This window comes from Otolemur garnettii, unplaced genomic scaffold (genome assembly GCF_000181295.1).
Source record: "Otolemur garnettii isolate 467f Iridium unplaced genomic scaffold, OtoGar3 scaffold00044, whole genome shotgun sequence".
NCBI classification, from domain to species: domain Eukaryota; kingdom Metazoa; phylum Chordata; class Mammalia; order Primates; family Galagidae; genus Otolemur; species Otolemur garnettii.
This window is the reverse complement of record NW_003852439.1, coordinates 5,353,753-5,367,602: the sequence shown is the minus strand read 5'-3', so window position 1 is coordinate 5,367,602 and position 13,850 is coordinate 5,353,753. Positions and strand designations below refer to the sequence as shown.

The window sequence follows — 13,850 nt, the reverse complement described above, 5'->3', positions numbered from 1 at the left end:
GGCTGCTGAGCTACAGGTGCCGAGCCCAGAAGTGATTTCTAGTAGGTGAAGGTGTGAATGTCTACACTCTGATGGATAACTTGGCAGGGGAGCAAGCTTCCTTCTTGAGGGTGTGTTCGGAGAACCATCAGGCTTTGATTTTGCCAACGGGGATTTGTGTTTGGGACCTGAGAGGCCTCCTGTGGCTGGAAGGCACATGGAAGATGTAGAGGGAGAAAAGATTGGGGACACTTGGGGGAAACAGCGCCATCTCGCAGGGGTTTTCATGGGAGTTTGGCAGTGTGACGCCCCATGAGCCCTTCGATAGACTTCCACTTACCTGTCAATGTGCTGTGGATTTGTGTCTCTTTGAGAGACTCAGTGATATGATGGACAGAGGCAAGGGCCCCCTGGATCACATGGGAGAAAAAAGCATGGTGTGAAATACACCAGAACACCGTAGTACAAGTGGTCTTTGGTATATATAGCAGAAGCTTATGCATAAGTTTAGGTTCCTTCTTTGAATTTGTTTGTATTTTCCAAAATTTCTACAGTGATTAAGAATCCACTCTATAATCAGATAAAAATGTCATTTAAAAACGTAAGGCAGATCAGGCATGATGGCTCATGCCTGTAATCCTAGCACTCTGGGACACCAAGGGGGAAGAATTGCTTGAGCTCAGGAGTTCGAGACTAGCCTGAGCTAAAGTGAAACCCTGTCTCTACCAAAACTAGAAAACTTAGCCGAGCATCGTGGCAGCACCTGCAGTCCCAGCCTCCTTGGGAGGCTGAAGCAGGAGGATCACTTGTACCCAGGAATTTGAGGTTGCTGTGAGCAATGATGTCATGGCACTCAAGTCTGGGGCAACAGAGTGAGACTCTGTTCTCAAGGAAACAAAAACAAAAAAATGACAACAACAAAAACTGTGATGGAAACAAAATCAATAGGAGTTTTTTCTCTATAGGTTTTGCACGTTAGCTCCATTTCTCAGAAGCAGTGACTGTTCAGCATCATTTTCTTGTTTTTTTTTTTCCTTCCTGCTTCTCTCTCACAGTTCATCATAATAATAAGATATTATTTTGGTTGTAGTTGTCATTGTTTGGCAGGCCTGGGCTGGATTTGAACCCGCCAGCTATTTACCCGCCAGACACTATTTTACTCTGTCCATCCTAGGCACTGTGCTCAGTGCTTGACACACATAATAACCTTGGAAAGTGGTCCTATCATCGTTCCCATTTTAAAGATGAGAAAAGTGAGACTCAGAGAAATGAAGTCACTAAAGCACGTTTGGCCCCTTTGAGACCAAGCTCTTTGGTGCCAAAATTCTGGCTTCTAATCACTACACATCTTTTTCCTTTCTCCATCTTTTCCTCTCACATCTCTCAAAAATTGTCAGTAAGGTGTCTGAGTCAATCCTGTGGTCATAATCTAAGATTTCTCAACCTGAGCATGACCGCCATTTTGGACCAGATCGTTCTCTGTTGTGGGGGCTGCTCTGAACACTGTAGAGTATTCAGCAGCATCCCAGGCCTCTACCCACTAGATGCTGGTAGCAGCCATCCTCAGAACAACACACATTCAGTTGTAATAATAAAACACATCTCCAGGCATTGCCAAATGTCCCTGGGAACCAAAATCCCCCTCACTGAGAACCACTAATGTAACCTGATCTCTGCATTAGCTGTGGAAGAGGATTCTGGAGTCCCTTTGGAGGAACAGTGGCCTATAGAAAACCACAGGAACAGCCTGTACCCTTCTGGAAAGTCCAAGCTCATTTGAGGCAGCTGCCACCTGCTAGAACATCCTAGGGCAGGGCTTGATAAAAGCTTGGCAACAAGAGATGCGAGCTGAAGCACAGCATCCCTGCCTGGAAGCTGGGGTGCTAGAATTGGAATGGAAAACACGAGTAGTTCTTGACCAGCAAAGGGCTGCATGCCCCGAGCTAGTGGGCAGGTGGCACTGCAAAACGGAGTCAGCAGACCAGACTCTCGATGAGGATGCCGTGGGATGGGGCAGAAAGATAAGTGGACTCAGATCCCAAGGGTTGATTTCTGGTCCTGATCCTGCCCGGCTATCTGCATGCACTGAGCCCATCCCCTTTACCTGTTTCCTCATAGACAAAGCAAATATTAATGCTATCCCTCTGTGTCCCCAAGGACAGCTATCAGGAGCAAAGTAGGATATTTGCTACTGACAAATATCTGACCCATTCACCCGCTTCACTCTTCTCTGTAACAGCTGGAGTCTTATACATGTTTTCACCCTCTGACTCTACTGCCAAAATGTCAGCTTCCCCATGGCTTGGGCTTGTTCACTGCTGTATCTGGAGAGCTGGGGACAGGGACCAACATTGTAGGTGTTTAATAAAGAAGTGCAGAGGGAACACACACATACACACTGAGGGGAAGCTACTTGAAAACATGTCTCAATTGCGTGGACATATCACTTCTTTTGTCCTTGGCAGTTCCACTTCTGAGAGTGTGAATCCCTCTCCCCAAATAATCCAACGTGAGCAAGAAGACTTACGTGAGACCATGTTCATTCTACACTGGCTGACATAGCACAAACCACCTGAAAACCCCACCTAGAGTCACCCAGATAAGGGCATAATTACCAGTACCTTGATACATCTACTTGGTGAAAGTCCGGGCAATCATTAGAGACCGTGTCTATGGTAAGGTGAGTTAATTTTTGCAGCATGCACACAAAACCAGAATGAGCAATGCAAAACTGTTCATGTGACCCCGGTATGGAGCTTTTAGGAGGGTGCATCACCCCCCACACTGGTGCTGGCTGGGAATAGTGGGCACGATCTCTCTAGAGGGCAATATGGAAATTCCTATTAAAATGTAAGTGTTAGGGTGAAAGGTGGCAGAGAAAAGGTCTTGTGTGTGCGTGTGTTTTTGAGTTTGCATCAATCTTAATGTCTCTTCATAATACTTTTATAATATATTGAGCCTCTTGTCTACATATTTGGAGAGAATATGACTTTACTAGCAGAGAAATACACTGTATCTTGTCTACTGGACTGTAAAATATATGTATGAAATAAAATTAGTTCCATTTGTTCTAGTATATTAAAGTGCTATCTGACGTTGTTATCCTGTTTTTGAAAAAAAAAAAAAGTTAACTACAGACCATTGTTTCTAATAAGCAGAGAGATCTATTTTAGTAGTAAACTGAAGGTTTAGTTGTGAGCTTCAGATTTTGTGAACTCCAGATGTTGTGCAGTGTTGTTGTTGTTTTTTTAAAGACAACAACTAAAAAGAAAAAAATCCAAGGAATATGTACACTGGAACTGTAGTAGTAGCTCTCAGTATTGTACAGAGATTGTTCTATACAGACCTTTTTGCTGTTTATCCTGTATGTAATAAAGTCCTTTCTAGAGCCTATGTGAAAAGAAAAGTGAAGCAACTGAATCTTCAGCATCTTCTCATCGGCGGAGCCTCCTTGTGTAATGTAAACTGTGCCATGTTATTAAAAAATGTGAACTAAAAAAAATAAAAATAAATAAAAATTAAAATGTAAGTGTTCAAGCCCCTAGCCCCAGAAATTGCATTTCTAGAAGCATATCCTAGAAAGCTGTCAGGAGACAACCCAGATGGCCATGAACAGGCCAATAGTTAAATGAATTACTGTATATCAATACAATGGGATACTATGCAGCTGTTAAAAATGAGATTTGCATTTACTGATAAGGCTAGATGCCTGAAATAGATTATTAAGTTGGAAAATAAAAGTAAATTGCAATTTCCTTTTTTTTTTTAACATAATAACTGATGTGCATTGTAGATATCTAGCCTTGTTGGTACATACATGAGAGGAGATTTTCTCGATGTTTTGACTTTCTGTGATGTTTAAACATTTTTAACATGGGCTAAAAACAAAATAGTGAACCTGCGACACAAGCACACTTGTATAAGTGAACAAAAGCTAGGCACATTGGCTCGGTACCCATAGCACAGTGGTTACGGCGCCAGCCACATGCACCGAGGATAGCGGGTTAGAACCCGGCCTGGGCCAGCTAAACAACAATAACAACTGCAACAAAAATAAAATAGCTGGGTGTTGTGGTGGACGCCTGTAGTCCCAGCTACCTGGGAGGCTGAGGCAAGAGAATTGCTTAAGCCCAAGAGTTGGAGGTTGCTATGAGCTGTGATGCCATGACACTCTACCCAGGGCGACATAGTGACACTCTGTTTAAAAAAAAAAAAGAAAAGAAAAGCTTGGCACATGAAGACATGAAGATAGGAAGGAACTTTATTCAGGTGTTAATAATAGTGACCAATCATTTCTATGTGGTGAGACAATAGGTGGTTTTGGAGTTTCACCTTTTGAAGCATGTGTGGCTTTTACAAAGGATGACCCATGTCCATAAGCCCTCTTTGTTTTTGTCGGGGTGATGCTTGGGGTGCAGCACTCTGCTGACACTGTTGTGTGGTGTCCTGTTTCCCCAGGATGGATGACATCCAGCTCTGCAAAGACATCATGGACTTGAAGCAGGAGCTGCAGAACCTGGTCGCCATCCCAGGTAACCACCTATGCCTTCCCCTCATGTCAAGCAGCTGCTGGTTTCTACCCGTAGGGTCTGGAAGACCAAGTTCCTGTCTTCTTCAGGCGTGGCCTCATTCTTGCAATGCAGCACTCCCTGACCTCATGGTTCAAAGGCAACTTCAGGCAGATCTGGGTTCAAGTCCTAATTCTAGCCACCTCCTTCACCTTGGGCAAGTCACTTTACTTCCCTGAGCCTGAATTTCTCCTCCCCGGTAAAAGGGTAGTAACAGTAATGGCACCTAATAAATTGGGTATAAATACCAAGGTGCTTGATGAGACAGTGCAAGCCATGAGCCCAACTTGGTGTGTGCCCCAAATAGTCCAGTAAATATTAGCAATTATTACTCTTATTATCCTGTTTGGTAACAAGTAGAGTGTAGTGGTTACATGCTCGGACTCTGGAGTCAACCTAGATTTGCTAATTATTCACAGCATTATTTATTTGACGCCCCCCCCCCCAAAAAAAAAGCTTTCTCTGCCTAGTTAGGCTGAGTCAGGTGCCCTCCATGGGGCATGTGTCTCTGCAGACTTCATGCTCCTTGATGGTACAACATGAGGGTTTGGTTGATGCTAAGGGAAGATTTATTGACTAAATAAACACAGCTGTAGATGAAGAAACTTGACCTTGGCAAGGAGCAACACAGCTCAGAGAAGCAGCCACCTTTGTCCTTGATTTGAATGTGTTTACCATTCTCTCAGTTCAAGAAGTGTGTCCCAAGAGTCTGTTCTACAGGAAGCCCTGAGCTAGGGGCTGGGCATGCAGTGGGGGACACAGGAGGATTCCCTCCTGTCTGAGCACAAAGTGGGTACCCACAGTGACAACTGTTAGTGAGCTACAAGGGCAGCATAATGTGCTTTAGAGAAGCATATCCCAGCCTTGACACTCTTGCCATTTGGGCTGTCAAAACGTCAATATCATCGTTTGGGATTCACAACATTTGGTTTGGGTTGGGGGTGGTCTGTGCTGTGCCTTGGAGGGTGCAGAGCAGCACGCCTGGCCTCTCCCCACTAACCCACAGACAGCCCAGCCTTCCCCTGCCCTGCGCCTCTGCCAGCCAAAAATGTCTCCAGATGTTGCTAAATTCAGGGAGGCAATATTGCCCCCATATAAGAACTGCTTCTTTGGGGTACAGTGATCTGCGTTCACATGTAGCCTTAGTAGCTAGGTGACCGTTATCAAATACTTTAATTTCTTTAAGCTTTACATTCCTTGTTTGTAAAACGAGGCATGCCCTTAATGTCACCCTCTCATGGTTGTTTGACTATCTCATGTAACAAATGCAAAGCTCAGGAGTCCTCAAACAGTCTTGTTGTAAGGTTAGTGTGTGCAGTGACCTTAGAACAAGATATGATTTCCTTTGTGAGCATTTACTAGATGCCAGGCCCTGTGCAGGGCCTGGGGATAACTGAGTGACTAGACTCTCCTAACTGAAAGGGAATAACAGCTAGCAGGTACGGGGTTTGTTTTGGGGGTGACAAAAATGTTCAACAATGGATTGTGGTGATGGTTGCACAACTCTTCCAATATACTTGGAACAAATGAATTGCATGGCATGTGAATCATACTGCAATAAAACTCTTACAACCCCAAAGTTAAATGTCAAACATTAAAGAATGGGGAGAAAGTACCAAAGTCTAGACACCACGCACTAGAAACTCCGATGCAACTGATCTGGTGTGGGGCTCTGGCTGTGCTAATTTTTAAAAGCATCCCACGTGACTGTGATGAACAGCCAGGATTGGGAACCACCAGGCTTGTTCTACTGTTTCATTTTATAACCCTCCACGGGATAGTTTGGTTGAAAGGCACAGAAACCTTTTCAAACATATGTGAGAACAAAACTTTTTTATTATTATTATTTTTAGAGACAGAGTCTCACTTTATCACCCTCGGTAGAGTGCTTGTGGCTTCACAGCTCACAGCGACCTCCAACTCCTGGGCTTAGGCACTTCTCTTGCCTCAGCCTCCTGAGTAGCTGGGACTACAGGCACCTGCCACAACGCCCAGCTATTTTTTTTGTTGTTGCAGTTTGGCCAGGGCTGGGTTCGAACCCACCACCCTTGGTATATGGGGCTGGCGCCCTACTCACTGAACCACAGGTGCCGCCTGAGAACAAAACTTTTGATTACTCAAAGAGCAAGGGATTCTCATGGAGCACTGCTTCCTAGAGCTGCCCTTACAAATTAACACAAACTGGGTGGCTTAAACAACAGAAATGTATTCTGTCACAGTTTTGGAGGCCAGCTCTCCAAAATCAAGGTGTCAGTAGGGCCATGCTGCTTCCTGAGGCTCTAGAGGAGAATCCTTCTGTGCCTCTTCTGGATTCTAGTAGCTCCACACAACCCTTAAAGCTGTATCGCCAATCTCTGCCTCTGTAATCATGTGGCTTCTTCCCTGCGTGTGTCTCTGTGTCCCCTCCTCTTGTTATAAAGACACTAGTCATTGGATTTGGGGCCCATCCTAAAGAGTATGACCTCATTGCAGCTCAAATAATTATATCTGCAAAGTAACTTCCAAATTACTTTGGAAATAGGGTATTTCCAAGTAGGATAGACATAAATTTGGGGAGGAGGGTGAGGTACTATTTCTATATGAGGCAAACCTGAATTTTATGCGTCTTAGACCACGTGGGCTGCTGTAACAAACATACCATAAACTGGGTAGGTTAGAAACCACAAACATTCATTTCTCACAGTTCTGGAGACTGGCAAGTCCAAGATCAAGGTGCTGAGAGATTTGGTGTCTGGTGAGGGTCCATTCCTCAGAGATGGCACTTCTGCTGTGTCCCCAGGTGGTGGAAGGGGCCAAAAACCTCCCCAAAGACCTCTTTTATAAGGTCACTGATCCCATTCATGGGGGCTTCTCCTACCTGATCTATTCACTTCCCAAAGGTCTCACTTCTTAATACCATCACCATGGGGGTGAGGATTTCAACTTTTGAATTTGGTGGAGACACAAACATTCAGACCCTAGCAGGAGGAGATACTCTTCAGCCTGCTACAGATATGAAGCCCAGCCACACAAGGGCCTGGAACCCGAAACAGGAAAGCCGGTGGCATGTCCCCCTCACCCCCCACCGCCCATTTTGAGTGGACATTCTATATTCTCCCTCTAGCACATGAAGGAAGCAAGGCCACTCCATCTCCCTTCTGTGATCTCCCTACCCAGCAGCCCAACTCTCACGGCCTCTATATCCCAATTTGAATTGCCCAGGAGACCCCAGTATGGGTCACCATCTTCCTGTTGGGAGGGAGGATTCCTGGGGTCCACCATCGGCTCAGCAGGATTCATGAAGCCAACTGAGCTCTTGTGTGTCAAGGCAGAGTAGCAGCGAGTGTGAAGCCCTCAGGGCTGGGGCAGCCTCCAGAGCCTGTGAGGGGCTGGGAGGTCTCTGGAGCAACACAGCTGACCAGGGCTGTCCAGGGGGAGGCTATTTTAATGCAATACTTATGAAGTCAATACATGTAAAAAAAATCCATGATGAACAAAATATCAAAAGTATAATTAGAGACGAGATCAATACTGACATCTGTATACAGAGACCAGAGATGCTACAACCTGCAGTGTGGGGTTGGTCCCACCTGAAATGCCATTGACTTCCCCAGTGAGGATCAGGACTCAAACAAGGTGGTGGAGCCAGTTAGCAACAGAGCCCAGTCCCACTGATTCCCCAGAAACTGGTTCTTCCCATTAGCTTTTGGCAGAAATTCAGATAGCAAAGTTCTGTGAGCATCTTTTCCTCTCCTGCTGTCGTGGTCGCCTGTCTCCACCTTCTCCTCTGCCCTTCTGGTTGAGAATCTTTCTCCATGTTCCCTGGACCAGGACCAGGTTTCTAGATAGATTTAGTTGAGTTCAGGGGGAAACAACCCCAGATGTTTCTGGCAACACATCAATAAAAGTATGAAGGCCGTGTGTGGTGGCTCACACCTATAATCTAGCACTCTGTGAGGCTGAAGCAGGTGGATTGCTCAAGCTCAGGAGTTTGAGGCCAGCCTGAGCAAGAGCGAGACCCCGTCTCTACTGAAAAATAGGGAAAAAATACAAAAACAAAACAGCTAGCTGGGCCATATGTTGAGCCCTGTAGTCCCAGCTACTTCAAAGGCTGAGGGAAGAGAACCTCTTGAGCCCAAGAATTTGAGGTTGCTGTGAGCTATGATGCCAAGGCACTCCACCCAGGGTGACAGAATGAGACTCTGTCTTAAAAAAATAAAATAAAATAAAAAATTAAAGTATAAGTAGAGAGAACCATGACCAGTCAAGAAAATCATGTTTCTTGAGACAGGGTCTGAACATAATTCACCAACTATTGGGTGGTGAGTGGGGGTTTCTGTGATTGGAGAATGCCTGGGGACCTTCCTGCCTGGAGGGCTTCTCAAAGATCAGCCAGATGCCTGGCCCCACCTCCACCGCCCCCACCACAACCATAGAACTCGGGGTGCATAGGCTGTGGGGGACTTGGTTACCTTCCCCTTGAACCTAACGATAGTGTCTCTGTCTTAGGCTTGTGGGGGAAGGATTAAAGCAGTGCTGCTCAACAGGGGTGCTAGGGGACATTCGGCAATGTCTGGAAACATTTTTAGTTTTCACAACTTGGAGCAGGTCAGGGGTGCTACTGCCATATAGTAGATGGAGGCCAGGGATGTACTAGGTAAGTGTCTTTCAATGTACAGGCAGCCCCGTGCATTAGGAAATTATCTGGTCCCACGTGTCGACAGTGTTGAGGTGAGGAGGCCTAGATTAAATGAAAATGTACAATGCATGCTAACACAAATAGAATTCTAATAGCTGCAGCTAATTAAGCCTTTACCATGTGTATATACTTTAAACATTTGCTTCTCCTTCATTAAACAAGTATTTATTTCTTTTGCACCTGGATTGATAAATATTTAATTGGGAGAGCATTTAATCACTAAAACAATAGTGACAGTTATGTAATAGTGTATAATAATAGCAGCTAACTTTTCATGAGCCCTTCCTATGCACCAGGCAGTGAGCTGGGTATTTTACTCGGTTTATAGCTCTTCAAACTTGCAACACCTTTATGATTAGCTGTGTTGAGAGATTGGATGCTCAGAGAGGTTGAGGATTGTGCCTAGAGTCACATAGCTAGGAAGCGGGGAGCCGGAACTGAGGAATTAAACCAGGACAGATTCTATAGGGAAGGAGCCATGGGCCAGGGTGACCAGTAAGGAGGCTACGGCATGGTTCAGGGAAAGATGCTGGTGGCCTTGGTTCAGCAGATGACTGGAGCAGAAGAGAAGCAAGTTGGAGATCCAACGGCAAGTACCTGGGATGTTAGGAAATCAGGTATGTGATGCTGGCAAGATGTGGGGGGAGTTGGCCAGCTGAGGGTTCTCAGTGACAAGTAGGTAGGTGATGTTGGCAAGCAAAAGGGTCACATCACCAAGTAGGAGGGTAGTGCCTGCCTGCAGAGATGCTGATAGGAAGCGGATGTGGCATATAAGCACGTGAGCAGCATTGGCCATGATGTGGACGCTGGCTTGTAAACTGGCGCCGCCCATTTCTATCATTAGGTGGCTTCTCCCCCAGGAATCACTAGTGTCTGTGGGAGGCGAGAGGTAGACAATGTATGAGTAACTATGGAACAGATGTTTTCAGGTGCTGGGGGCCCAGCAAGTTTTCAGGTGATTCTGGCCAAGACCTGGTGTATAGGACAGGGCGTGTGGGAATGTTCGGGTGCTGTCGATGGTTACTTGCAGATGAAAGTCACACTACGGACTGCCGAAGAGAGCTGGAGTGAGCAGGGGGGCCTGGCAAGTCTGTGGGTGCTGGCCCTCACCTGGAGAGGGGTGGTGATTTGGGGGAGCAGACCTCAGACACCCACATGGTAGGAGCAACTCCACCATCGTCCAGTGCAGCAATGGGGGTTGGTTAGCAATTCCACTGCCCTTCTCCACTGGTGAACGGGAGAAGCCAACTTCCTCTCTCATCCGAACATGATAGTCTCCCCACCTCTGGCTCTGCTTCCAGATCTAGAAGAAATTGTCAACGTCTGTCACAGGCAGGCAGACAGACAGCTGCCCCACATTTTTCATTCTGAAGAGGTCGGAGCAGGAGGCTGAAGTGGGTCTCAAAGTTTCTTCCAACGTCACCTGCAGCCCTCTCTCTTTGCTCTTCCCTTTGGCGTCCCAGCCCTTGGTATTTGGGACAGGCTTACTCTCACCTCGAAGTGATTTCCTCCCAGCTCTCCCCTGCCAGCCCCTCCTCGCCCTCTACCTTCCCCTTGCTGTGTCGTCCCCATTTACCAAATGCTCCTGCTAAGGCCAAGCTTCCCGCTAAGCCCTTTACTAACATCACTGCACTTTAAGCCTCGCTGTGTGTATTTTACAGAGGAGGAAACTAAGGCTTGAAGAGGTCCAGTTGCTTAGAGCCAGCATTGTAACTCTGCCTCTTGGATCACCCTCATCTGTTTCTTTGTCCATGTTTTCTTCTTCCCAGAAAAAGAAAAAACCAAGCTGCAGAAGCAGAGAGAGGATGAGCTAATCCAGAAGATCCACAAACTGGTGCAGAAGAGAGACTTCTTGGTGGATGACGCGGAGGTTGAGCGGTTACGGTGAGTGAGCTGCGTCCGCAGCTGTCCGCAAGCACCGGACTGCTGGGCACCAAGCGTCCACTTTCTCCCAGCACCCATCGTCTGCTCCTGGGACTCACAGCCTTCCTAAGAGGCATGACCTCACCCAATAGTCCCCGGATACTGCATCCAAATGAACCCCAGCCTTCTGGCCTGACTCATTCCATATTCGAGAAAAACTCAAATCCAGCGAAAGTCCCCAGATACTGCATCCAAATGAACCCCAGCCTTCTGGCCTGACTCATTCCATATTCGAGAAAAACTCAAATCCAGCGAAAGTCTGTGTATCTTCAGTGAATGTCATTCACAGGGATGACGAGGGAGAATTATATCACATAGCACATGACAGAGCTTCCTACATGCCTTCACAACTCATCAGGGCAACTTCTCAAAACCTTCACAAGAAGAGAGGTGCTCAGGGCCCCTTCCAACCCAGAGGGCAGCTTCCTCTTCATCCTGTGTCCCCAGAGACCCTCTCCAAGGCCCCTGGGATATGCCTTGCCTAACTCAGCCAGGCTGGACCTACCAACTTTATCCTAGTGTTTCTTGGAAGAGCTAAGGATGACTTGTTCTCTGAGAACTGACATGTGCTTTTTGAGAGCCCAAGTGAACAGGGAACTTAAAGATACAAGGTCAGGGGAGGTGTTGCCTAGCTCATCAATCTGCAGCAGGGAGGCTGGGTCCTGTGATGCCTCAGCCTCTGCCCTGAGGTCTTGCTCTAGTTCTGGGTAAGCATTTACCCCATTGTTTGTTTACATGTGTCTGGTTCAGAGCAGGATCATCAAATACAACATAAACCCATAACACACAATAACATACACACCATCCGCAAAGCTTGACACTTGGTTCCACCTGCTAACATATGGGCTTTATTTCGCTGGTTCCTTGACGTTTTCTTTGCTTACTGTGCTTTCCCCTTCTTACACATTCACAGGGAGCAAGAAGAAGACAAGGAAATGGCCGATTTCCTGAGAATCAAGTTAAAACCTCTAGACAAAGTAACCAAATCTCCAGCCAGTGAGTGCATACATTATTCCTTGTCCTCTTCCAAGAAAGGGAAAAGGATATTTCAAGAAGGTCTGGGGGCCAGAAGGGGGTGAAACAAAATGCTTCCTAGAGATCAAACTTGAACATGAGATGGTAGCAGGCAGGGCCAGCCTCACTGGCCTGCAACTTGTGCAGCTGCCGAGGGCCCCATGTCTAGAAGAGTACTGTGCTTGGCTTAATGTTCTGCTATTGCTGTCTTGAAATTCTTAATAATTTTGGAACACAGGGTCCTGAGTTTTTATTTTGCCCTGAACTCCACAAATGATATAGCTGGTCCTGGCAGCAGCTGTCCTTCCCTAATCACATGGTTTGGTGAATTTCATAGAAGGAACTGGGTGTCCACTTAGGCTCAGGGAGCTCTGGCCTCTATTAGGGCTGGAATCTATGGAGGAGTGAGAGGCACAATTCTTAGAATTAGCTTCATAAGCTCCCCAGAGCAAAAAGGGTTTTATGTGAAATCAGTCTGTGAAATGCTACATTCTTGACCCTCTGTTTGGAGGGTCCCAATGTCCACTAGAATACTGAAATGATAATGTATCCTGCTGTCAAGGAACTGTCATCTTTATTTTCACCCAGATGTGTCTAACTGCTGTATTAGTGAATTCCCTTTCAGTTATAAGAAATAGAGGATGGGTGCATTGGCTCACACATGTAATCCCAACATTTTGGGAGGCCAAAGTAGGAAGATTGCTTGATGCAGGAGTTCAAGACCAGCCTGAGCAGGAGCAAGACCCCATCACTACAAAAAATAGCAAAATTTTCTGGGTGAAATGGTGCATGTCTATAATCCCAGCTACTCAGGAGGCTGAGGCAGGAGGATTGTTTGGGCCTAGGAGTTTGAGGTTGAAGTCAGCTATAATGGCATCATTACTCTAGCCTGGGTGACAGAGCAAGACACTGTCTCAAAAACAACAACAACAACAACAACAACAACAACAAAACCAGGGAGGGAGAGAAAGAAGGGAAACAAAGAAATGAATGCCCAGTTCTGATTTAAGCATAAAAGGGAATTTGTTGAAGGAAGAGCAACAGGAACTAGGGCCCTGGGGACTGAACATTATTAGCTCCCTCACTGTCCTGTTTCTCATCTCTATATCTCTCTTTTCATGCTAGCACATTTTCTCCTACTACACAGGCCTTCTCTATGGGGCCAGAACTCCAGGCTGGTAATTTATCAGCTCTGAGGAAATGGCACAGATCTTCTCCTCTGGTATCTAAATACATAAATGCCAGGGAAAGATTCTGATTAGCCTTTCTTGGATCATGTTTCCACCTCTTAGACCCATTACTGTCACTAGGAGACTGGGATGATCTGATTGCCTAGGTCTGTGGAACATGCCACTCCTGTAGCCACAGGGACATGAGCAATTACCAGAGGAAGAGGGATTGGGACTCTTGATTGGGGAAACAAAGACCAAAAGCTACCACTATCTATACAACCATAAACCCAGTTTTCACTGACCATCCATTAACATCCTATTAACACAGGGTTGTAGAGTTTGGGGAGGAAGGAAAGAGAACCATGGTCCCTTCTACTGGCCCTTAAAGCCACAAGGCACATGGATGGAAAGAAAGAGATGATTCTAGCAAGAAATCAAAGCACCAAGACTGTACCACATGTAAAGGGCAAGTTTATGCCACTCATATGGTCCTGGAATCTCGAATTGAAAGATATA

The 13,850-nt window shown here is 46.1% G+C and overlaps 1 protein-coding gene across 1 annotated transcript in view; it reads left to right on the top strand.

The window, feature by feature from the left end:
• Positions 1-13,850, top strand: part of CUNH16orf45 (chromosome unknown C16orf45 homolog) — a 129,809-nt gene that overhangs the window by 113,531 nt on the left and 2,428 nt on the right. Inside the window, exons 3-5 of the mRNA XM_003790723.2 lie at positions 4,438-4,511; positions 10,995-11,109; positions 12,062-12,144. Coding sequence (XP_003790771.1) covers positions 4,438-4,511; positions 10,995-11,109; positions 12,062-12,144 — 272 coding nt within the window. The remainder of the gene's footprint in view (positions 1-4,437; positions 4,512-10,994; positions 11,110-12,061; positions 12,145-13,850) is intronic.